General features: G+C 34.8%; 3 protein-coding genes and 1 non-coding gene across 6 annotated transcripts; 3 read left to right on the top strand and 1 right to left on the bottom strand.

Annotated features, from left to right (window-relative positions):
- Positions 1-229: 229 nt before the first annotated feature.
- On the top strand, positions 230-6212 carry LOC112785062 (GDSL esterase/lipase At5g45960). Of its 3 annotated transcripts, none has more exons than XM_025828469.3 (5): positions 230-632; positions 907-1040; positions 1480-1713; positions 5309-5591; positions 5690-6212. In XM_025828469.3, the coding sequence occupies exons 1-5, from the start codon at positions 353-355 to the stop codon at positions 5881-5883; spliced, it is 1125 nt and encodes a 374-aa protein (XP_025684254.1). In that variant the 5' UTR covers positions 230-352; the 3' UTR covers positions 5884-6212. The 3 variants fall into 3 exon arrangements, with proteins under 3 accessions (XP_025684254.1, XP_029151896.1, XP_025684255.1); XM_029296063.2 differs by having other exon boundaries at positions 248-632; positions 907-984; positions 1496-1713; XM_025828470.3 differs by having other exon boundaries at positions 250-632; positions 919-1040.
- An 11415-nt stretch (positions 6213-17627) lies between these two features.
- LOC112785215 (GDSL esterase/lipase At5g45950) lies at positions 17628-21436 on the bottom strand. The gene is made up of 4 exons (XM_025828660.3): positions 20661-21436; positions 20219-20352; positions 19493-19726; positions 17628-18206 (listed from the first exon to the last, which is right to left on the bottom strand). The coding sequence occupies exons 1-4, from the start codon at positions 20947-20949 to the stop codon at positions 17772-17774; spliced, it is 1092 nt and encodes a 363-aa protein (XP_025684445.1). The 5' UTR covers positions 20950-21436; the 3' UTR covers positions 17628-17771.
- A 63-nt stretch (positions 21437-21499) lies between these two features.
- On the top strand, positions 21500-21572 carry TRNAE-CUC (transfer RNA glutamic acid (anticodon CUC)). Its single transcript has one exon. It is a non-coding gene; the product is annotated as a tRNA-Glu (tRNA).
- A 1597-nt stretch (positions 21573-23169) lies between these two features.
- LOC112783624 (uncharacterized) lies at positions 23170-24852 on the top strand. The gene has a single exon (XM_025826655.1). The coding sequence runs from the start codon at positions 23170-23172 to the stop codon at positions 24850-24852; it is 1683 nt and encodes a 560-aa protein (XP_025682440.1).
- Positions 24853-26220: the final 1368 nt, after the last annotated feature.

Below are 26220 nucleotides of genomic sequence, written 5' to 3'. Positions count from 1 at the left end.
GCTTTTGGGAAGATGTTTATTATCCCTAATACTCGGATGATTATTTTAGATAGTATAAAAAATGTTCATTTTATAACTCAAAAGTCCATTATACACACAAATAGCCCATTGTAGTGGGACTCGATTGATTATTGTTACAATAAAAATGGTGGTTGAAAGATGAAATGCGAAAAGGTTATTTTGGTCATGATGCATGGTACATAGGGTTTAATTTGTACGATAAACAATTGGGCCATTATTACTCTATAAATGCTAGTAGATAGACACAATAATAGGGGCAGTGTTTCAGTGAGAAAACTTGAAACTTGATCAGTTTTTTGTTATTATTTGGAGCCTGGAGGCCATTCGAAAAATGGGGACCTCTTCTTCTTCTTCTTTTTCTTTCCTTTTTCTTGCTCAGATTTTCTTTATTCTCTGGCAGCTTCTATGTTTGACGGTTGAAGCTTTCAACAATAGTAGTAATAATAAGATGTCTGGCTTCTATGTGTTTGGAGACTCCACCGTTGACCCTGGAAACAATAACTACATTGACACTCCTTTCAAATGCAACTTTCCACCTTATGGCATCGATTTCCCTAACCATGTTCCTACTGGAAGATTCTGCAATGGCAAGCTTGCCACTGATTACATTGGTACATATCTATATGGTGAAAACTCAGGTGCAGTCGATTTCACGTGAAGTTGGTGGCTGAGAGCTGTTAGATAAAAAGTTAGTCAAATCAGTCAAATTATCTAACTACTCTCAGTCATCAACTTCACATGAAGTCGACTGCATCTGAGTTTCCACCTATCTATATATATATGGCTTTATTACATGCTTATAATTACTATATGATTAATTTAGTATATATTCATTCAACTTCAAATATATAAATGTGCATTGCACATACATATATATATGTATAGCTTCCTATGCAGGACTCAAGAAATCGTTTCTTCCAGCTTATTTGGATCCAAATCTCAGCGTTGAAGAGCTTATCACAGGTGTTAGTTTTGCCTCTGCTGGTTCTGGCTTTGACCAACTTACACCATCAATCAGTGTATGTCGTATATAAAAAAATGTGCATTTAAAAAATGATAAAAACTCAAGTATACTTAACTTCGTATGAAGTTAATAGGGTAAAAATTCAGGTGCAGTCGACTTTACGTGAAGTTGATAACTGAGAGCCGTTAGATGATTTGACTAATTTGACTAAATTTTCATCTAACGGCTCTCGGGTATCAACTTCACATAAAGTCGACTGCAACTGAGTTTTCACCAGTTGATAGTTTAATCTGTTAAATCATTTAACGATTCTCAACTATCAAATTCGCATGAAGTTAACTACACTAAATTTTGACATGAAAAAAATAGTACAAACTTCACTTGTCTTTCAATATATATATTTATAGTATGATATTGATATGTCTCTATATGTTATTTTCATATTTATGGACAAATATATAATTTGTTTGTGTTATATTTATTATTGATTACAGAATGTGATTCCAATAGGAAAACAATTGGAATATTTTAGAGAATGCAAAAAGAAGTTAGAGGTTAAGCTTGGTAAAGAAGGAACCAAGAATCATCTAGAAAAGGCTGTGTTTTTCTTGAGTGCTGGTACCAACGACTTCATTCTAAATTATTTCGCTCTACCAATTAGAAGAAAGAGTTTTACTATCTTATCCTACCAGCAATTCTTGATCCAACATGTGAAACAATTTATTCAGGTTTGAGGTTTCATCTCAATTACTATCTTCCATCCCTTTTTAATGTTTGAATATTCACACGTGATATATATGCATAAAATTATAAATATGTGTGGTTATTATAAGTTATAACATTCAACTAATTAAGTATGGCTATTTGCTTTACCCATATCATTCTTATTATAAAGAACAAACTAATATTTACTAAATATTAATTAATAATTAATTACACTACTACAAGAAAACAAACTATTAATAACTTTTTTCCTTCTTGTGTTGGTGACTACTACATTTGAATTTTAATTTGCATGGATATTTTAATTAATTTCAAATGTCTTGTACTATTATACTATTTCTCATGACTTCAACTATAAATTATTTGTCGATGAACCACCTAACTCCTTATTCTAAATATTTATGATGGTTAATAATGGTATGTTGAGTCAATGTCTCGTGTTGAAATATCACTTATTTATTATTGGATAAGGTATGAATTTTAGTATATAATAAGTAACTAAATTTTATTTCTTTAATTTAATTGTGAGTGAATAATAAATAGTAGGTATGGGGAAGTATGATTATAATGTAAGTTAATTAATGTCTATCGTATATCATATTAAAATGTTATTTTATTGCTATTACTAGCTAATATCATTGTTGTATGGGGAAGTATATATAAAAGTAATTTTCAGTTCTAACTTAGCTTTGACATGCATGGTTGCTTTCAATTCAAACAATGAAATAATACCCACTAGCTAAAAATAGGTATTTTCTTATCAAAGCGAATCGTTCGTTAGATGTGATGATATAGGAGATAGCTAGAAACATTGATTTCTCATTTGACACTTTTGGTTTTTATAGAATGATAATATGCTAGACGGAAAATATCTAAAATTATTTTATATAATTTAATTTTTATAATAATTATATATTTATTATATTTAAAATTATATAATTATTTTAATGATAATTAATAAATATTAAATAAGATAATTTTAAATTATTTAAATTGAATTTTTTATTACTTCTCAAATATTATTGTTTTTTAAATATATAAAATTAATAATTATTAATTACAATTGTTTAAAAGTTAGCTGATTGAAAATTATTTATCTATACTTTTTTTTATTATAATTAATTAATAACTTTACAATCAATATCCATCTTTTCCAAAATTTGAAGTACTCACAAGAAAGACCATATTACTTCTTTCCAAAATAATGAAACAAGAATATATATTCTACAACACATTATTTTTACATCTATCCCACCAAACTTAAAAAAAAAAAGTTTAAGGAATAAACTTTTTCAGTTAACATTAGTCAATTCTTTTTTTAATTTTAAATCATTTGTCTTAAAATAATAAATTTTAAATTCTAATTTCAAACTTTAAATTCTCAAAAAATAGGATAAAAATTAATTTTATAATAAAAAATTAACTAACATGCACTATTTAAAAATTACATTTTTATATTTTCCTATATAAAATAATGAGAGTAGAAATAAGTTATTTAACTATGTATGAGTTGGAAGTGTCATTGTCTCTGGTACAGTTGATGGTAGATAAGAAATAAATTAAAACTAATATGAAAAAGTATAGGATACCAACATATTATCTGTCAATTTATTACCAACAATAATTAATTATTATATTTTAAACACATATATAAAGAGATACATCTAAAAAATATATCTATAAAGACACTTCTATTAAACACAGCTATAAAAAAATATATTTTTATTAGACACATTCACAAAGACACTTCTATTAAACACAGTTATAAATAAGAGTTGGCAGAAGTTGACAGAAATACTATTGGTAACGTAACGAAATTGAACTAATATAGAGATCTAACCGCCAAAAATCCTCGAAGCTATAGCTAAGTTGTCCTCAATAAAAAAAAGTTAAAAACTAACACGTTTGTATGTGAAGCAACATGTTTGCCAATATATAGAGAGAGAAAATGAAAGAAAATTAAAAGATGAGACTATGAAAATGAAATTACATAGTATTAGAAAGCCATGAATAATGGTAGGCATAGTCACAGCCCTAAGGGTTGGTAATACTAATAATTTTGGTTACTCAAACTGGAGACTACACATACATAGACATGAAACACAACATTTATGTATGTTAATATATAGGTGAAAACTCATGTGCAATCGACTTCACATAAAGTTGATAGTTGAGAGCCGTTAGATGAAAATTTAGTCAAATCAGTCAAATTATCTAATGGCCCTCAGCTATCAACTTAACGTAAAATCGACTGCACTTGAGTTTTCACCTAATATATATATATATATATATATATATATATATATATATATATATATATATATGGGTACTGCAACAAGCATATATATATTGAATATGAATTACAAGATAATACAAAAAATACTAGCTATAACTAGAGTAAAAAGGAAACATATTATTAGTAGTAATAAGGACCCAAAATTTTTCACTCTGTCCATATATATATACATGGTATGAACCATGGATCGCAGGTAAATTTTTATAGGATTATTAATTACATAGGTAAATATATAATAAATAATTAAATGGACCACCGCACTAGCTGGCAATCATAAGCGTTAACGTGGACTTTCATGTATTTAATTATTTTATAATATATAGTTTTCCAATTGTAAAGAATGTGGCTGAGGGAGGAGCTAGTTAGGTTTCTTTCTTTAGGGTTGGATTTGGTTTATTGCTTTTATGTCAATATGTTCATAAATGTGGTTATGTGCTTATTTGTGTGGCTACATCTACTTTTTCCTAAACACTGCACACATACTTCCAAATAATTATATAATCTAGGTATAATATGATGCATACACCTTTGGATTATTTCGAATTTCTATATTGAGTCTCTAACTATGTTTCTGTCTTAATTAGTAGGCCAAATTTGATGGGACGTAACATATCTTGAATTTTTCTTAAAAAAAAGAACATAGAGAATAGAAAATATATATTAATTAAGTAATTCAAGTATAGTTGTTTATTATTTAAGGTTTAGAATTATAGAAAAAATCAGAAATATATAGGAGTTTAATTGATTAAGAAAATTGATACTTTCATAATCTAATTTGTATTAGTATTACATTATTAAGGTAGCGTTTGGTGGAGAGATAGAGATGGAAAGACTGAGACTGAGAGACTGAGATTGAAATAAATTTTAGTATTTTATTTGGTGTAAAATGAGAGACAGGAATTGAAACAAGAATGAAACTTTAATTTAATTTGCACAAAGGGTAAAATTGGAATTAATTAATTGAAATGAGAGTATTTTAGGTATAAAATGTTATTAAAGTTTCAGTCTCCATCTCTAAAAATTTTAGTCTCTTGTATCCCTATTTTTTGGAGGTACTGAAATACTGAAATTTTGGAGACAGAGACAGAAATTTTAGTACTAATCTCTAAACCAACAAATACGATACTGAATCCAGCCTCTCATTCTCTGTCTTACTACCTCAACACAAACGCTACCTAATTAACTCATAAATAAGAAGAAATTGAAGTTGTTTAATATGTTGTCTTCTTAATTATTATCCTAGGTAGCTTAGCTTACATTATAAAGAATAACGGATTTAATTAATTTCCTAAATTGGTGATCAGGATGTGGTGGCAGAAGGTGCTAGAAAAATTGCAGTTGCCGGAGTACCTCCAATGGGATGCTTACCTTTGATGATCACCTTGAATTCCCCTATTGACATTCTCAATCGTCATTGCATCGATCACTATTCATCCATTGCAAGAGATTACAACCATCTCCTTCAACAACAGTTACATCTTTTTCAATTGCACCTCAATAATAACATATCTACCTCCCCAACTAAAATCTATTATGTTGACATATATGGCCCATTAGCCCAAATGATCCAAGCACCTCAAAAATTTGGTTTGTATCACAAATATATTAAATATTTGATACCAAATTCATTTTTTAATGTATCAATTAATTTTTGTGCTAATTAACATCATATATTTCTATGGTAGGATTTGATGAGGTTGGTAGTGGGTGTTGTGGAAGTGGGTATATTGAAGCATCAGTACTGTGTAACGAGTTTTCAGGTGTTTGTTTAGATCCATCCAAGTATGTTTTCTGGGATTCAATTCACCCAACAGATAAAGCATACCACGATCTATTCTTGGCTGAACTCCCCACCATTGATTTCATCATCAACGGCTAGAAATTAATGACTACTTTTCCTTATTCCAAGTTATATATGGCATCTAATAAAAGCTATTCTTCTTGTATTTTCTTTCAAATGGAATGATATGAGGTTAATTAGTCTCTATTGGACAGTGCATGTGTGTATGTTATATTTATATAGTATAAAATAGCCATGTTATTATTTCTACCATATAAATAAATTACTTGCATATTAAAGAAAAGTGGCACATGTATGTATATGACTTTTGCATATATTGGGAGTTTGGGACAACATCATGTGATGCTATTGTATTTGTTACATTGTATTGTATGAAATAAAGTCATGATCTTATTAATTGTGATCAACAACTTACCAAAATTATTTATATACTAACAAATCGCAAACATTGGCATGGCATCAAAGTTGGTAGCCATACAGAGGATTCATAATTAGAAAGGTCACAGATATGTGTCAGATAATAAAGTTTTACATGATTGAAATATATAGAACTATAGAAGACTCATAGACCCTTTATTGTCAAAAATTCGTGTTCTACCCGTTGTTGAGTTACACAGAACGTTATTCTTTAATTTATTGATGCGAAAAAAGTAGATATTCTGCTTCAATTTATTGTAATGATAATCTCTGTGTAAATGTACAACCATAAAATTTTCATCACTACATTGTGTTGTAATATGAGTTGAGATTCAAATTTTTTAGGTTTTTCTTGTTTTTTCTTTTAAATCTTTTATATCACCTTTATTACTTGTTCTTCAACTATATATTTTCTCCTCTCTCTTATTCTTGTGTGCTTTCCTTTTTTTTTTTTTGTGACTTTTTCTTATTTCTTGGTTATACATTTTGTTCTTTTTTAATGTGTGTCCGCTACCCTTTTATTTGTGTTACCCTTATTCTTCTTACCTTTATTTTACTTCCCTCCTTTTTCGAATTTTTCCTATTTTGCTTTAATTATTGTCGTGAATTTATGTGACCTAAATTATTTTCTAAAATCCTTTTGCTCAATCTATTATGTTATGTTTTGCGACTCAGTTTCATTTTAAACGTTCATTATTAATTTAAGAGTATTGTGCTCTTTGTTAATTAATTTAATTCTTTATTTATTTTATTTTATGTCAATGAATTAGATTTGAATAATCCTTACACATTATTTATAAGTTTTAATCATGCTACGTTATCAACTTTTTATTTGCCAATTTTAGTTGGGCTGGACATGAAGCCCATCCACTTACCAAAGCCACGTCTAAGTTAACCATAGTTTAAACCTAATTTACCACGTTAACTTAAATTACCATAGTCCCAAATTGACTGACGGTGGACCTTCTCTCTCAACCCCCTTATCCGCATCCAGCGCCAAATATAATCCTTTGTTGTCGTCTCCGCCGTCAAAGAAAAGTCAACGCCGGCGGACCACCAGACCACAACGTCGAGACTACGGTCCCATAGTCGCCGTGAAGCCTCTTGGTCTGTTGCATGTGCTCATCGGAGATGCCTCGAAGACACATGTGGCTGTTCGGCCTTGTACAAGACGCAGCAACCCAGCGCAGACTCTCCACAATCCGCGACTGAATTCGTAGGGCTGTGTGGGTTCGCTAGAAACCCCGTGGCTTTCTGGATTCACTCTTGCCACCAAGCGCCACGCGATCACTGGCGGACGAGCCCGAGTAGAAGCGTGTCTTCCCTTGGGCACCACCGCAACACTACGAGGTTAGTGGGTATTTGAGATTTAAATTAGGTGCTTGTATAGGTTTCTAATTCTGAGTATTATATTTTTAGAATTGAGAAGGATTAAACATGTGTCTGTGTCTATTGCTTGTGAAAGAACTTGGGTATTGGTAAATGAAGTGGTTTTTTTGATGATTTTGTTCCTGTACCAAGGTGGTTGCTTATGCTGTGTTGTATCAGTTCTTTGACAAAAATGGTGTTATCAGTTATTCAATTTTTTTTATCGCTGTGGTTATTTGTAGTTTATTCCGTATATCTATGTTGTGTTTTTTGTAGACAGGAAAACATTGTTTGGTGTAGTGCCGCTTAGGGCTGGCAATGGGTAGGGTAGGGTAGGGTAGGGTTTGGACCCTACCTTAACCCTACCTGAAGGTTGAAAATTTTATTAAAACTCAACCATATCCTACCCGCGGGTTGAGAATCTCTCAACCCTAACCCTACCCGCATCCTAAAATTCTAAACCCTACCCTACCCTACCCTACCCGCAGAAATATCAAATTTTTTTTAAAGTAAATATAAAATTCAATCATTTCGAATTTTATACATATTAATAACATAAAAAATAAGAAACTAATGCTCTAAATTACTAAATTAACTAACTAGTTTTAGTAGTTGTTCATTTATTGTAAGTCATTACATAAAGGAGGTTGTGGGTTCAACTCTCACTTCCTTCACTATATACCTAATTTTTATAAATTATGTGTTACATATGAGGTGCGGGTAGGGTAGGGTAGGGTACACTCTAAACCCGTACCCTACCTTACCCGAACGGGTTGGACCGGATTGAGTACCCGTGGATAGGGTTTGAATTGCCAGCCCTAGTGCCGTTGTCAGACAATTTTAAAATTTAAAATTGTTTCAGGTACTTTATTAATATAATTTATTTATGATAGAAGCATGTGAAAATATAATTTAGTAAATCTAACATAATTTAGTAATATAATTTATTCAGATGTGTCTTATTCCTTCTAGAAATTTGGTGAGCAATAGTATTCTAATGATAACTTACTGTGCATTGTTGTGGTTCAATATGGGTTTATGTTAAATTAGAAAACAGAGAAGCTGAAACGTGGTGTTAGTGTAATGCGCTAATTTTTTTTTTTAAATTTGTATTTCTTATTGTGTCTTGTGCTGAAGTTTGTTATGACATATAAAACATGAAATTCAGTTTTAAAATGGTGTCTATGTTGGGGTATATTTGGCCTTTTTGAGGTGTGCATTTTCGTACTCAAGTTGGACATGTTATTTTACAAGTAGGCTAAATAATTGTTGTACTCGTTTTTTGTTTTTAAAAATGCATTGAGATCCATGTGTTTTTTATTAAATGGTTGGTTATTTCTTGATCCACCGAGCTACAGTGGTGCAACTTGGTTATATAATTGGTGTGGCCTGTGTTAACATGTAGCTTTTATGGAACGAAAAGTTTATATTACATTTTCATTACCAAATTGAATTTGTAATTTTTGGGTCTATTAATTTTTGTTTGAGAGTACATAAAGTTAACGTCATATGTGTCTTCTTCATTTTAGTAATATTCTATATTTTTTTTTTCGAATTAATTTGCTTAATGTGACTTTTTCATAGTAACTTAATGTGTTTTGTGGTGAGTTTTCTTGTGATACACATAGCAATAAATTCAGTTGAGAATGTCTATATATATTGAGCAATGCATTGAGATCCATATATTTTTTATTAGATATTTGGTTGTTTCTTGATCCACCGAGATATAGTGATTATATAATTGGTGTGGCTTGTGTTAACGTGAAGCTTTTATGGAAATGTTTAGATGACCTTTTTATTACCAAATTAAATTTATAATTTGTGGGTGTATTGATTTTCTGTTGAAAGTACACCAACTTAACCTCAGAGGTGTGTTGTTCATTTTATCAACATTCTCTGATTTTGTTTTTTTTTTTTCGATTTAATTTGCTTAATGTGACTTTTTCATAGTAGCGTAATGTGTTTTGTGGTGCATTTTTTTGTGAAATACATAGCAACAAATTCAGTTGAGAATGAGTATATATGTTGAGCAATGCATTGAGATCTATGTGTTTTTTATTAGATATTTGGTTCCCTATTTATTCCCCGAGCAACAAGGTAAAAATTTATTATATGATTGGTGTGGACTGTATTAATATTTTGCGGTTATAGAAATGTTTATATGAGATTTTTATTAGCAAATTGAATTTAAATTTTTGGGTCTACCTTTTTTTTTTGGGAGTACACCAACTTATCCTCAGATGTTTCTTGCTCATTTTAGCAACATTCACTGATATTTTTTTCTCAGTTTAATTTGCTTAATGTGTATTGTTTATAGTAGTTTAATGTGTCTTTTGGTGAATTTTCTTGTGATACATGGACAACAAATTCAGTTGAGAATGAGTGTATATTTTAAGCATACTTAGTCTTTTTGTATTGTGCAGAAAATTTTTTTTCTTGCTGAAATTGGGCATGTGATTATACAAATAGGTTAAATAATTGCTATAATTTTTTTTATTTACAAAATCCGTTGTGATCAACATGTGTTTCTGTACATAATTGGTTCCCTCATGATTCACTGAGCGACAAGAGCAATGGTGCACAATGATTTTACAATGGTTGTGGCTTCTTTTAACATTTAGCTGATTTTTTGAAATATTTCTTGGAGCCTTTTGTTAGCAAATTGAGATTATAATTGGTGTGTATAATAATTTGCCTGTGAAAGTGTTCGTTCTTTACATCAGATGTGTCTTGTTCATTAGATTAGTGTTCGATGGTTATAGAATGGTTAAATAAATACTTTTCTCATTATAAATTTTTGTAATTTTAGATTAGTTGACTTTGAATAACACAAGTGAAGTTTCTATTTGGAATCAATTTCTGCTATTTACGCAGAGACCAACTTATATACATGGGAAAGCCGGTACCACCTCATCCACAATTTTGTGCTCTTGTTATAGTTCCTATTCAGTTGTTTGCTTTTGACAGTCTCGTCGTATATTTTATAGAAATTACTAGAGACAAGATGCTCACCATGTTACATCGCGGACTTGTTCAAAGAACTGAAAACCAATCAGGATCAAGCAAAGCTTGATGAGATAGAAGAAATTGGTTTTGGTTTCCTGAAGCTTGTTCCGAAGTGGCAAGTGAGGTAAGGCATAATGATGATGTTGGCCAAAGCCTATAACACTGAAACGAGCACCCTCAAGCTAGAAAATGGGAACATTCGCATTGTGCCGGAGCTCTTTCAGCATCTTTTTGGTATCCCGCCTGGGGTGAATATACCTTTACTTATTACATACCACTGAATTGGTTAGTGTTGTTTCGGTCTTTATGTTCATTGCTATTATCTACGTATGACACTGCTCATCTTGCCGTATTTTATACATATCCATGTTGCAGTTGACGACTTTCCACTGTTCGACAGCAGCAATCCTACTCATGTGTCCATTAAAACAAGGTATCACCGATTGAAAACTGTGCAGCTGAGGCATTTTGTCAAGCATTGTCCAATGGATATCGAAGATGGCAGGATGGAGTTTAGGAGACACTTCATTCTACTGATGCTGAAGACGTTTTTGTGCCCGACCGTGGAACATGTAATCTCCCCATGGCACATCGACACAGTCCTTGATGTATCTGATCCGGCGAGATATCGTTGGCCATTGCATATTTTTAATTCTCTAGAACAGGCAATTAGGAAGTACCAACATAAAAAGAACAAATCCTGTGAGGGCTGCATGCTTGGGTTACTGGTAATGTTGTTAATTTAAAATGCAATGTAATGTGACTAAGATGTGCATCCCTGAAACTAACTTCTTTTTACAATATCTCCAGGTATTATACTTTCAGAAGCTAAAGCACGGTGAACTCGAGGATTGTCAAGAACCTGAGCCATGGCTTTCTGCATGGACTGCCAAAGAGCTTAGCGCTATGGCAGAAACTATTCAACCGGAGGTAATCAATTTATTGGTTATGTGTTAAAATAGTCAATTTTTAACTCGAAGCTCGTTTTAAGATTCAATTGACTGCAAATGGATTTTTTGAATGCATGAATATCATGGCTTTGCATTTTATTATTAAGCAATGGAAGATGTCGCTAACGGGTGTGTCGTTTATTATGTCCGTATTTTCGTGTTATCAAACATGATACTGCTTTAGCTGTATGTGTCTTCTGACCAGTTAATAGCCAACAATAGGATTGCAGTGAACCTGCCCAGAATGAAGATGGGGGCAAGGAGGGTGCCACTATAGAGGACACAAGTGACCCAAGCCCTGAATGAAAAGACGTGGACCACAGAAAAGTGAGTTACGATTAACATTTACTAAGTTCAGGGCTTGGGTCACTTGTGTCCTCTATAGTGGCACCCTCCTTGCCCCCATCTTCATTCCGGCCAGGTTCACTGCAATCCTGTTGATGGCCATTAACTGGTCAGAAGACACATATAGCTAAAGCAGCATCATATTTGATAACACGAAAATACGGACATAATAAACGACACACCCGTTAGCAACATCTTCCATTTCCTAATAATAAAATGCAAAGCCATGATATTTATGCATTCAAAAAATCCATTTGCAGTCAATTGCATCTTAAAACGAGCTTCGATTTAAAAATTGACTATTTTAACACATAACCAATAAATTGATTACCTCCGGTTGAATAGTTTCTGCCATAGCGCTAAGCTCCTTGGCAGTCCATGCAGAAAGCCACGGCTCAGGTTCTTGACAACTCTTGAGTTCACCGTGCTTTAGCTTCTGAAAGTACAACACCTGGGGATATTGTAAAAAGAAGTTAGTTTCAGAGATGCACATCTTAGTCACATTACATTGCATTTTAAATTAACATTACCAGCAACCCAAGCATGTAGCCCTCACATGATTTGTTCTTTTTATGTTGGTACTTCCTAATTGCCTGTTCTAGAGAATTAAAAATATGCAATGGCCAACGATATCTCGCCGGATCAGATACATCAAGGACTGTGTCGATGTGCCACGGGGAGATTACATGTTGCACGGTCGGGTACAAAAACATCTTCAGCACCAGTAGAATGAAGTGTCTCCCAAACTCCATCCTGTCATCTTCGGTATCCATTAGATAATGCCTGACAAAATGCCTCAGCTGCACAGTTTTCAATCAGTGATGCCTTGTTTTAATGGACACATGAGCAGGATTGCTGCTGTCGAATGGTGGGAAGTCGTCAACTGTAACATGGATATGTATAAAATAGGGCAAGATGAGCAGTTTCATACGTAGATAATAGCAATGAACATGAAGATCGAAACAACACTAACCAATTCAGTAGAATGTAATAAGTAAAGGTGTACTCACCCTCGGGTGGGATACCAAAAAGACGCTGGAAGAGCTCCGGCACAATGCGAATGTTCCTATTTTCTAGCTTGAGGGTGCTCGTTTCTATGTCATAGTCTTTGGCCAACATCACCATTATGCCTTGCCTCACTTGCCACTTCGGAACAAGCTTCAGGAAACTAAAACCAATTTCTTCTATCTCATCAAGCTTTGCTTGATCCTGATTGGTTTCCAGTTCTTTGAACAAGTTCGCGATGTAACATGGTGAACATCTTGTCTCTAGTAATTTCTGTAAAACATACGACAGGACTGTCCGAAGCAAACAACTGAATAGAAACTATAACAAGAGCACAAAATTGTGGATGAGGTGTTACTGGCTTTCCCATGTATATAAGTTGGTCTCTGCGTAAATAGCAGAAATTGATTCTGAGTAGAAACTTCACTTGTGTTATCCAAAGTCAACTAATCTAAAATTACAAAAATTTATAATGAGAAAAGTATTTATTTAACCATTCTATAACCATCGAACACTAATCTAATGAACAAGACACATCTGATGTAAAGAACAAACACTCTCACAGGCAAATTATTATATACACCAATTATAATCTCAATTTGCTAATAAACAGCTCAAAGAAATATTTCAAAAAATCAGCTAAATGTTAAAAGAAGTCACAACCATTGTAAAATTATTGTGCACCATTGCTCTTGTCGCTCAGTGAATCATGAGGGAACCAATTATGTACAGAAACACATGTTGATCGCAACGGATTTTGTAAATAAAAAAAATTACAGCAATTATTTAACCTATTTGTATAATCACATGCCCAATTTCAGCAAGGAAAAAAAATTTTATGCACAATACAAAAAGACTAAGTATGCTTAAAATATACACTCATTCTCAACTGAATTTGTTGCTCCATGTATCACAAAAAAATTCACCAAAAGACACATTAAGCTACTATGAACAATACACATTAAGCAAATTAAATTGAGAAAAAAAATATCAGTGAATGTTACTAAAATGAGCAAGACACATCTGAGGATAAGTTGGTGTACTCCAAAAAATTCAAATTCAATTTGCTAATAAAAATCTCATATAAACATTTCTATAACCGCAAAATGTTAATACAGTCCACACCAATCATATAATAAATTTTTAGGGATAAGTATTGTTTTGGTTCCTCACGTTGAGGGTCGGAATCGAACCCGTCTCTGGTGTATATTTTGATTTAAAATCATCTTTAATGTGTTTTTTTGTATTAAAATCGTTCTTTTAAATATTTTTGGACAAAAATGCCCTCCACTACCATCAGCACCTTTACCTCCATCACCACCAGCACCTTTACTCCCACCACCACCACCAGCACCTTTACCTCCACCACCAAGAAAAACAACATCTATAAAATCAACACAAATTCAACAAATCCAAAAATCAGAAATTCAACAAATCAACACAAATTCAACAAATCAACCCAAATTCAACAACCAAATCAAAAAACAACAAATCAAAATCAGAAGCAGAGACAGTCATAGAATCAGAAACTTAAGCAGAAGCAAATGCAGCAGAAGAAGATGCTGATGCAGAAGTCGAAGCTGCAGAAGCAGATGCAGTAGAAGAATAAGCAGAAGAAGCAGATGCAGCAGAAGAAGAAGCAGAAAAACAGATGCAAAACCACCGGCGCTTGGCCACCCATCCCTAGCGGCGGCGACGGAACGTCCGAGGACCGGCGACGCACTCCACCCTCGGAGACCTCTCTCTCCTCAGCCACCCATCACTCGCAGACCTGCGACGGAGCATGCGCGGACCAGCTCAGCCTCGGATCCCTCTCTCTCTCCTTCGCGTGCCGCCCTCCTCGCGTCGTGCTCCTCTTCCCGGCGACGCACTCCACGGCGGCAGAAGCATGCATGAATGGTCCTCCCTTCCACCGGCGCTCCCTCTCTCTTTCCCCTATTCTCTTCTCCCCCGTCGCAGCCCATCTCCTTTCTTCTTTCTTCCGGCGACAGCGACGGCAGCTCCAAGCTTCGCCGGCGCCGTCCCCTCTCCCCCCTTCCCCTTCCCCCTCTCTTCCCCCTTCGCATTTTCTTTCGGCCCCCCACCCCCAAAAACACGTTTCCTCTCCCCCCAAATGTGTTCTTTTCTTTTTTTTTTAATTTTTTAATTTTTTATTATTAAAGTAAGGGTATTTTAGGAATAAAATTAATTTTTTTTAAAAAAAGACGATTTTAATACAAAAAACACATTAAGGATGATTTTAAATCAAAATATACACCAGGGACGGGTTCGATTCCGACCCTCAATGTGAGGGACCAAAACAATACTTATCCCAAATTTTTACCACTTCAGTTGTCGCTCGGGGAATAAATAGGAAACCAAATATCTAATAAAAAACACATAGATCTTAAATGCATTGCTCAACATATATACTAATTCTCAACTGAATTTGTTGCTGTGTTTCACAAGAAAATACACCACAAAACACATTACGCTACTATGAAAAAGTCACATTAAGCAAATTAAATCGAAAAAAAAAACAAAATCAGAGAATGTTGATAAAATGAACAACACACCTCTGAGGTTAAGTTGGTGTACTCTCAATAGAAAATTATATAGACCCACAAATTATAAATTCAATTTGGTAATAAAAAGGTCATCTAAATATTTTCATAAAAGCTTCACGTTAAAACAAGCCACACCAATTATATAACCAATTTGCACCACTATATCTCGGTGGATCAAGAAACAACCAAATATCTAATAAAAAACACATGGATGTCAATGCATTGCTCAAAATATATAGTCATTCTCAACTGAAATTATTGTTATGTGTATCACAAGAAAACTCACCACAAAACACATTAATTTACTATGAAAAAGTCACATTAAGCAAATTAATTCGAAAAAAAAAAAACATAAAATATTGCTAAAATGAAGAAGACACATCTGACGTTAACTTACTGTACTCTCAAACGAAAATTAATAGACCCAAAAATTAAAAATTTAATTTGGTAATAAAAAGGCAACATAAACTTTTCGTTCCATAAAAGCTACATATTAACACAGGCCACACCAATTATATAACCAAGTTGCACCACTGTAGCTCGGTGGATCAAGAAACAACCAACCATTTAATAAAAAATACATGGATCTCAATGCATTTTTAAAAACAAAAAACGAGTACAACAATTATTTAGCTTACTTATAAAATAAAATGTCCAACTTGAGTACGGAAATGCACACTTCAAAAAGGCCAAATATGTCCCAATATAGACACCATTTTAAAATGGAACTTTAGCACAAGACACAATAAAAAATGCAAATTTAAAAAAAAATTAGCGCATTACACTAATACCACGTTTCAGCTTCTCTGTTTTCTAATTCAACATAGACCCATATTGAACCACAACAATGCAAACAGTAAATTATCATTGAAATACTATTGCTCACCAAATTTTTAGAAGGAATAAGACACATCTGAATAAATTATATTACTAAATTATGTTAGATTTATTAAATTATATTTTCACATGCTTCTATCATAAATAAATTATATTAATAAAATACCTGAAACAATTTTAAATCTCAAAACTGAGGAAAAAGTACTAAAAAGTCTGACAACGATAACAACTATGTCAACGAGGGTGACCACAGCGGCACTACACCAAACAATGTTTTTCTGTCTAAAAAAACACAACATAGATATACTAAATAAACTACAAATAACCACAACTGACAAAAAAAAATTGAATAACTGATAACACCATTTTTATTAAAGAACTGATACAACACAGCATAAGCAACCACCTTGGTACAGGAACAAGATCATAAAAAAACCACTTCATTTACCAATATCCAAGTTCTTTCACAGGACATATAGACACATGTTTAATCCTTCTCAATTCTAAAAATGTAATACTCACAAGTACTTAATTTAAATCTATACCCACTAACCTCGTAGTGTTGCGGTGGTGCCCAAAGGAAGACACGCTTCTACTCGGGCTCGTCCACCTCGCGTGGTGCTTGGTGGCAGGAGCGAATCCAGAAAGCCACAGGTTTCTAGCGAACCCACAGCCCTACGAATTCAGCCGCGGCATGTGGAGAGTCCGCGCTGGGTTGCTGCGTCTTGTACAAGGCCGGACAGCCAGATGTGTCACATGCAACAGACTAAGAGGCTTCACGGCGACTATGGGACCGTACTCTTGACGTTGTGGTCTAATGGTCTGCCGGCGTTGACTTTCCCTTGACGGCGGAGACCGGCGGAGACGGCAACAAAGGATTCTATTTGGGGCTGGATGCGAATAAGGGGGATTGGGAAAAAAGTCCACCGTTAGTCAATTTGGGACTATAGTAATTTAGGTTAACGTGATAAATTAGGTTTAAACCATAGTTAACTTAGATGTGGCTTTGGTGAGTGGATGGGCTTCATGTCCAACCCAACTAAAGTTGGCTGATTTTGGCAGATAGAAAGTTAGTAACGTAGCATGATTGAAACTTTAAAGTCTAAGGAGTACTGGATTCTTTAATTTTTGCGAAATTCATTAACATTTGCCTTTAAATTTAGTATTTAAGATTTAAAAATTTAGGATGCTTTATTTTTTGTTTCGATTTTTTATTTTAATTTCTTGGAAGCACATTAGTATTTGTTTTGTTTTGTGTATAGGGAACCAAGCCTCTTGCATAGATGTCTGTAGATTAAAACAGTGAAATAGCAAGGAAATGAAATCATGGCTATTCTTGCACGGTAGGTTTTACTTCACAAAACGATTTGTTTAAGTAATGTTGGTACAAATTGAAGAAATAATGTCCACATAATAATAATATGTCCACACACCAAATCAACTAACTAACCATACTATATATTTATATTTATTTGGTTGTCTTGTAAATGCACTAAACAATTTCATTAGCGATGGATTCAATGGCCTCATCAGCGATAATCTTGTACATCTTCTGGGTTGGATGAACAGCATCCCAGAAGATGTATTGATCAGGATCTGAACAAGTAGTCAACCCTTTGCATGAATCACCATATTCTACTAACCCTGTTCCACAGCATCCTTTTGTAGTTTCCACAAAACCGTATTTTTGGGGGTCCAATACTGCGTTTTGGATCATACCAAAAACATTAACATAAGCGGTCTTCATGCCCAATTGGGCCTTCAATTGGGTCAATTGGAGTGATAGCTTTGCATTGAATGAGTGGGCCACATTGTTCAAAGTTGTATCACAAGTCTTGGTGTTCTTAAGGGTCATCATAAGTGGAATGCACCCAAGTGGTAGGACCCCAACAACAACTAACCTCTGGGCCCCTAGCCTATGCATCATCTGCATTGTATCCACATCAAAAATAGATATGCATGTGATTTCAAAGGAAAAAAAAAAATAGACATGCATGTTACAAAATACTAAACTTATAGGGCAGCTCAGACTTGGACAAATGACAGACTTACCTGTCTCATTGAATGATGTGTGAGAGTTTTGAGTCTTAGTCTTGAGTGAAGAATATACAATTCATGTACTAATAGTGGGAGTGTATGTAAGTGAATTTGAATGTTGTGTAAGACAAAAAAAAAAAAAAAAGGAAAGCAAAGTAGGGTTTGTCTATAATCAATCTAAGGATACTTAATTAATGGTTTAATTATTCTATTGAGTTTTATAATTTTACTAAATTTATAATTAGATTTTTGTATATTTTTTAAATTAGATTTTCATACTGTTTTTAATTTTATAATTAGGTTCTTACCAGTGTAAAAAAATATTAGAGTTAATGAAATATTTTTTCATAAATTGAAGATATCCATAATTAAAAACTGAATTAGATCTTTGATTATATATTTTTTTTTAAAAAATACTTCATTAATTTTAATGTTTTTGACATAGAAAAAATCTAATTATAAAATTAAAAGGAGTATAGGAGCCTAATTGAAAAAAAAAATTAATTGCAAATTTGGTGTAATTATAGAGACTAACAAAATAATTAAATATTAATTAATAAAAAAATTAAATTTTTTCAACAATTTATATTACCTATATATAAGCCATATATAGTCCATAAGTCTCTCTTTCCAGGTCTTTAGACTTTACCGATACCGGAATGGAAATAGATGTTTTTAATTTTTTCGATATTGTTAAGTGTGATTTTTTTTTATGTAATTATATTTTCACATAATTTTTTTCTCCTATTCAAAAAATACATGGCAAGAAATGATACTTAACAACATCACTTGAGATTTTAGCACTGCACTAGTTAGCAAAAACTCTCCAACTTAATGATATTAACTCACTAATTGAAATTTTCCACAATTTTGAACTTTTCTAACCACATAACTCGGATTCTTAATTCAGAATCAGACATAGGACATATCCAGCTTTTATTCAAACAATCTGCCACAGTGGTAGAGCATTTATTGAACATGTTTTTCACTCAAGGGACCCTGGCCTAACTAACATGGGTCCACCACTCCAATGTAGCAAAACAATAATATCTTTGTGTAAAGTTGCAAACAATAGTTTCCTATTCCTATAGCACAAGGACACTACTGTATAAGCTATCAAATTTTCTAAATGGAACTAAAAAATGAGCTTAATTAAAGTTAAGGGAATTAACTAACCTCAATGTCCTTAGTCATTTGGGAGAGCAAGAATTCCTCAAACTTCTGCAAGCTGTATTGCTTTGGGCGAGTATCCTCCAAGAAATAGTTTTGTAGGAAATCATTTGTGCCCATACTTATCACATACAATGCATTCCTTATAATGAATTCAGCTCTTTTCTCTCCCAACAATTTCCTCATGTGAATCTTGTAATGCTCAAAATACTCTAGTTGTTTGGATACTGGTAGAACATTCTGTTTCACGATATTAAATACACTCCACATTAATTTTCAAATATATGTATGTTGCATAGTTATAATAATATAGAAGCTAAGTTAGCTAAGAGGTCATCATAGCGTTTGTTTACAGAGACAAGATACTGAACACAAAATCGTGTTTGACAGAAGAGACATAGACACTGAATTAGTATATTTTGTGTCCATCCTGACAGGAAGGACACAGAGACACTAACAAGGGATACAACTTATTTTTTATTTTTTCTTTCATTATTTTTGTTAATTTTTCATAATTATATTTTTTATTGTTATATTTTTCATCTCAAATTTTTTGAATGAAAAAAATAAGAATAAATTGAATTTTCATAATTTGTTCTAGTTAATCACCAAACAGAATACAAGAGCACAAAATTTTGTGTCTCTGTCCATCAGTGTCTTGTCCTGTTCTCAGTGTCTTGTCCTGTCCTGTTTTTAGAAACAAACGCAGCCATATAGATTAAAATGTCATACCGAAATATTGGCAGTAAGATCATCATAACCTGTAGCTGCTGATGCAAAACTAACACCGTATGGCAGATCTTCTAGCTTCAAATTTGGGTCAAGAAATGGTGGAACTATTTTTCTGAACCCCATTGCTTCATCAGCTGTGCATACAAGTGTTTGTAAGAAGTAAGACTCAAATTAAAAGAGTTTGTACATTATTGAAATACATATATAGAGGTGAAACATAACATACACTAGCTAGCATATATAATAAATTTATGAATTTATATTATTTATTTCATCTGTCAAGAAATTTTTAGCACTTATTAAATGTGAAACTCCCATGCAACACCACTTAAGTTTTGTTTTCATAATGATAGATACTACTTCTAAGTTCTAATAACAATAACTGCTAGAAAAGACTAAGGTCTTAATCAATTGAATGGAAGTATAAATATGTGTTTATTACCAATGAAATCAGTGGCAAGTCTGCCATTACTAAACCTTCCGGTTGGGCGGGCGTTAAAGAAGTTCTTGCCATAAGGAGGGAAGTTGCTTTTCATGGTGGTGCCAAGGACATTGTTGTTGCCAGGGTCAACACTTGAGTCTCCAAAAACCAATATGCATGAAACATTGTTCTTTGCAGCCAATTGCCTCACGAGACCAATGTCCACTTTAGCAACTACTGAATAATATAATGGCATTATTATTATTAATGCCATTGTTATTATCATCATTCTCACCACCACCAACTCCATAATGGAATGGAACAAGCTCTCTCTGAACTCTATAGAAATTGAAGGACCCGCAAGAAAGTAGCTAGATATTTCAGTCTAAAATATTGATGAAGCAAAATCCCCCACCTTCATAGGTGAGTACTTATAATAATAATGTTAATAAAAGTGATGTTGATATTATGATATAGTAGTAGCCTCACACCGTTCTTTAAATTCGCCAGGTAAGAATTCGTTGAGGTAGTTAGAGCATTTATAATTTGGTTCTATAAAATCAACTACACAGCATTAAAAGTTTAAGACTATTGTCACTATAATAATAATGAGGACTCAGGAGATCCCTTCCTTATTTGAAGACAGCTCCAAACTGATCCTCCTTGCTCCTTGCTGGACAGAACTTCTTATGTGTTCACTTCAGAGTGGCTCACATTTTCTTTTTTAAAATAATTTTTTATAAATAAAATAAACATGAGCTTTTGTTTTTGTTTTGCATTTTTCCCAGTTTCAATGTTTATAGTTTGTTGTATCTTTAAAGTTTAAATAGTATATTGCAACTTGCAACAATTCGCAAAATTCCGTTGTAGTCTAGTTGGTTAGGATACTCGGCTCTCACCCGAGAGACCCGGGTTCAAGTCCCGGCAACGGAAATTAATAATTTTTTTTCTAGTTTCTTATCCCCACCATATTTAATGATGATCTATGACCTACCAGAAAATGTGGTAAAATGTTGTTCAAGTAGCAGTAGCTTACTAGCTCTTCATAAATGCATATTACTTTTTCTTCTTGTTCAACAACTGACTACTATAATGCAAAACTGCATCCTTGATTTTTATGTATGTGAATAGTGCACATTATTTATTCATTTGGGTATGATATCGTTTTCATACTAACAGGAGAACCCATCAGTTAACAAAAGAAAGAAACACAATAGGCAAAGGAATTTCTTTATAAGTTAAAACATTAATGATCTATGAATATCCATAAAAGAGGCTAATAATTAATAAAGCAAGAACTATATGCAGGAAATCATTAGTCTTATTAAAAATGCACCAAATAACATGTGAGCTTATGTTCTTACTATGGTAGGACCCTTCACATGAGTTTGGAACAAATATTGAAGGCTTTGCCCCCCAAAGTCCCCAATAGTACTAACGAAATCAATGCATTCTGCATAATATCTAAGCTACTTTATGATATGCAAGCAATGTAGATGGATATTGTTTTTAGGACATTTAGTTTACTTCGACATTAACAGCATGATATTTAGCATTATCAACTCTTAGATGCTTCATATTTGGTGGGATCACTTGCAAAATGGACTGGCAAGGCAGTTGAGAATCCCGCGTAGGATTTAGATTGACGTGATAGATTGATTTGATCCGTTTTAGCTCACTGTCTTTGAACAATAGTTGGTTTTTGGCCTTTGAAATAATAGGATGTGATGTGTACCCCATTATACTCGGAGATTTTATCAATAACCAACAAACCGATCATAAGGTCAACCAAGTCACTCACAAAATCCGTATTATCTTTCAGCCGTTGCCCACAATAAACGGAACCCACTACCCAAACTCAATCACGGCTCTGTGCAAATCAAAGATACTATTAACCACACCTACCAGGCATATCGGAGCAGACAGATCCTAACTGACACACTACTCGTCTATAAAACCAAGCCAAATAGTCTACAAAAGACTCAGGTCACAGAATTCACTCTAGTTTATTATTCTTCATTATCTCATAACTCACATACTTACTTGAGCGTCGGAGTGCTCTGTGCAGGTACTCCCGCTGTCGTGTTTCAGAGGACCGAGGTTAATCTGCAACAACCCCTGGACGACGTATAGCTCAACCAGGGATTCGAGCAATCACCCGGAAGTCACATACCTCGGCGCACTCAGGATGGAATATTTGGCGTCCACCGTGGGGCCCGAAGTTACACTAACCCCACTCTTTTTTCATACTGCTCTTTGAGTTTTCTTTTACAGGGTTTCTCGACCTTCCTACATGGCTGACAACGGAGTTCATCAACTCACTCCGGCCGAACTTATGGCCCAGATGGCAGAATTACAAGCAGAGGTCAAAAGGCTCGCCGAATTGTCAACACAGAACAACACTAACAAACGGGAAGAGAGCAATTCCAAGGGCTCAACCTAAGGCAGCACCGACCTACTAATCGTCAACCCCCCGAAGGAGAGACTGACCTTAGACAACCCATTCTCTAAAGAAATCACGAATTACCAAATGCCAAAGCACTTCACACTGCCTTCCTCACTCGAGCCATATAAGGGGATTGGTGACCCCCGGGCTCATATTAAGAAATTTCAGTCTATGATGTTTTTTAACGGCTCTAATAACGAACCTGTGCTTTGCAGAGCTTTCCCAACTTACCTTGACGGAGCTGCTTTACTTTGGTTTTCAAAATTACTTGCAGGGTCAATTTCTTCCTTCGAAGAGCTAGCAAGGTCTTTCATCGACTACTTCGCTGCAGCACGGATATATGTCCACGTATCAGATTATCTCGGCACCATCCGCCAAGGTCCCCAGGAAAGTCTGAAAGACTACCTGACCAGATTCGCGGAAGCAACAATGGAAATATCCGATCTGGACCCCGCTGTCCACCTGCATACCCTTAAGGCCGGCCTCCGACCTGGAAAGTTCAGAGAGACAATCGCAATCACCAAGCCAAAGACATTAGAGGAGTTCCGGGAGAGAGCGGATGGACAAATGGAGATCGAAGAACTACGTGAGGCCAACAAAACAGAAAGAAAACCTAGGAGGGATGAAGACAGAATGCCAAGGTCGGCTAACAACAAAGAGCTCGGCAAACCATTCAAGCTCACCCCGAAATTCGATAACTACACCAGATTCAACACAAGAAGGAAAAAGATAATCAAAGAAATACTCAACGCCAAGATCATAAAACCACCAGCGAGAGCTGGGAGCTATCAAGACCAGAGGTTTGTAGACAAAAGCAAGCACTGTGCCTTTCACCAGAAGTACGGACACACAACCGATGAGTGCGTAATAGCCAAGGACCTATTGGAAAGATTAGCTCGGCAGGGCCTCTTAGATAAGTACATCGAAGGAAGGAAACATAAAGAAGACGATAGGGACAAGGAGGAACGCCAACAGACATCGGGAAACAAGGAAGCCAACAAATGGTCAAACAACACCCCACCTAAAGGGGTTATAAACTTCATATCCGGAGGATTCGCCGGAGGAGGCGAAACAACATCGGCGAGGAAGCGGAGCTACCGAGCGATGCTAGCAATAGAAGGAACAGCACCACCAAGCTGGAAAAATACGCCCGACCTAGAAATTACCTTCAACCAGGCAGACATATGCTCGGCCGCCCCACATTTAGACGATCCAGTGGTAATCTCTATCCAAACAGGTGATCTACTGGTAAGAAAAGTCCTTTTGGACCCAGATAGCAGTGCGGACATTCTCTTTTACTCTACCTTTTTAAAAATGAATTTATCTGAAAAACTCATGCAACCCTCATTCGGAGAACTAGTAGGATTCTCTGGAGAAAGGGTACCAATCAAAGGTTACATATGGCTAAAAATGAGAATGGGAGATGATTCATCGTCAAGAACCATCGATATACAATATCTAGTAGTTGACTGCACCAGTCCTTACAATATCATTCTCGGAAGACCTGCTCTGAACATGTTCAGAGCAGTGATATCCACTTTTCATCTATGTGTTAAATTTCAGATACAGGATGGCAAAATAGCGACAATTCACTCGAACCGCCAGCAAGCTCGGCAATGCTACAACGCAAGCCTAAAGAGGTCGGACACAATGCAAAAACAACCTAAAGTCAAGGCAATACACACCACGGAAGAAGTTTTGTCCCTAGCCGAGCTTGATCCTCGGGAAGACACCCAAGAAAGACCTCAACCAGCAGATGAGCTCTAGAAGATCCAACTGACACCAGCACCGGAACAGGTTACATACATTGGCCAAGCGCTCCAAGGACAAGAAAGGTCGGAGCTTATAAAGGTATTACAAGTCAATGCTGATCTATTCGCCTGGACCCCAGCAGACATGCTAGGCATAAGCCCAGACGTCATCTGCCACAAACTAGCCACGGACTGAACAAGCCGACCTATAGCTCAAAAGAAAAGGAATCTAGGGGCAGAGAAATCAAAGGCAGTCCTAGAAGAAACCAGAAAGCTCCTCAAAGCTAACTTCATCAGAGAAATCCGCTTCACCACGTGGCTCTCAAATGTGATAATGGTAAGGAAAAACTCAGGTAAATGGCGTATGTGCGTCGACTTTACAGACTTAAATAAGGCATGCCCTAAAGATGCTTATCCTTTTACCATGCATTGATAAGCTCGTAGACAATGCATCAGGTTTCAAAAGCTTGAGTTTTATGGATGCATACTCTGGCTACAACCAGATCCTCATGCATCCAGAAGACCAAAGCAAGACAACATTTATAACTGATCATGGAAATTTTTGTTATAAAGTAATGCCCTTTGGCCTAAAGAATGCAGGTGCAATTTACCAACGACTGATGGACAAAGTCTTCCGTCATCAAATAGGTCGGAACATGGAAATCTATGTTGATGACATGGTCGCCAAGACCACTCAAGAAAAGTCACATTGCGACGACCTCAGGGAGATATTTGAACAGATCCGAGCATATAACATGAGGTTCAACCTAGAAAAATGTGCCTTTGGGGTTCAAGGAGGTAAATTCCTTGGATTCATGCTGACCTCACGAGGAATTGAAGCAAACCCCGAAAAATGTGAGGCGATACTTAACATGGCAAGCCCTAGAACAATAAAGGAAGTGCAACAATTAGCAGGAAAAGTAGCGGCACTGTCTCGGTTCCTGCCAGCAGCATCAAGCCGATCATACCATTTTTTCCAAACAATATCAAATAACAAAAAATTCCAGTGGACAGAAGAGTGCGAGAAAGCATTCGCCGAGCTCAAGAACATTCTATCATCACCACCCGTACTGCAACGACCAGAAGTCGGTAAACCTTTACATTTATATTTATCTATTTCTAAATGCTCTATAAGCTCGGCTCTAGTCACTGAGACAAGAAAAATACAACAACCAGTATACTTCGTCAGTAGAGTCATGCAGCCGACGGAGCAAAGGTATCCGAGGATAGAACAGCTAGCTTTAGCACTTGTAATAACAGCAAGAAGACTCGGGCACTACTTCCAAAGCCACACGATAATAATAAGGACTAACCAACCATTAAGACAAATACTGACAAAACCAGAGTTGGCTGGGCGTCTGACCAAATGGTCCATCGAGCTCTC

Source organism: Arachis hypogaea, chromosome 20 (genome assembly GCF_003086295.3).
Source record: "Arachis hypogaea cultivar Tifrunner chromosome 20, arahy.Tifrunner.gnm2.J5K5, whole genome shotgun sequence".
NCBI lineage: Eukaryota > Viridiplantae > Streptophyta > Magnoliopsida > Fabales > Fabaceae > Arachis > Arachis hypogaea.
The sequence above is the reverse complement of the archived record's forward strand: the minus strand, read 5'-3'. Positions and strand labels throughout refer to the sequence as shown.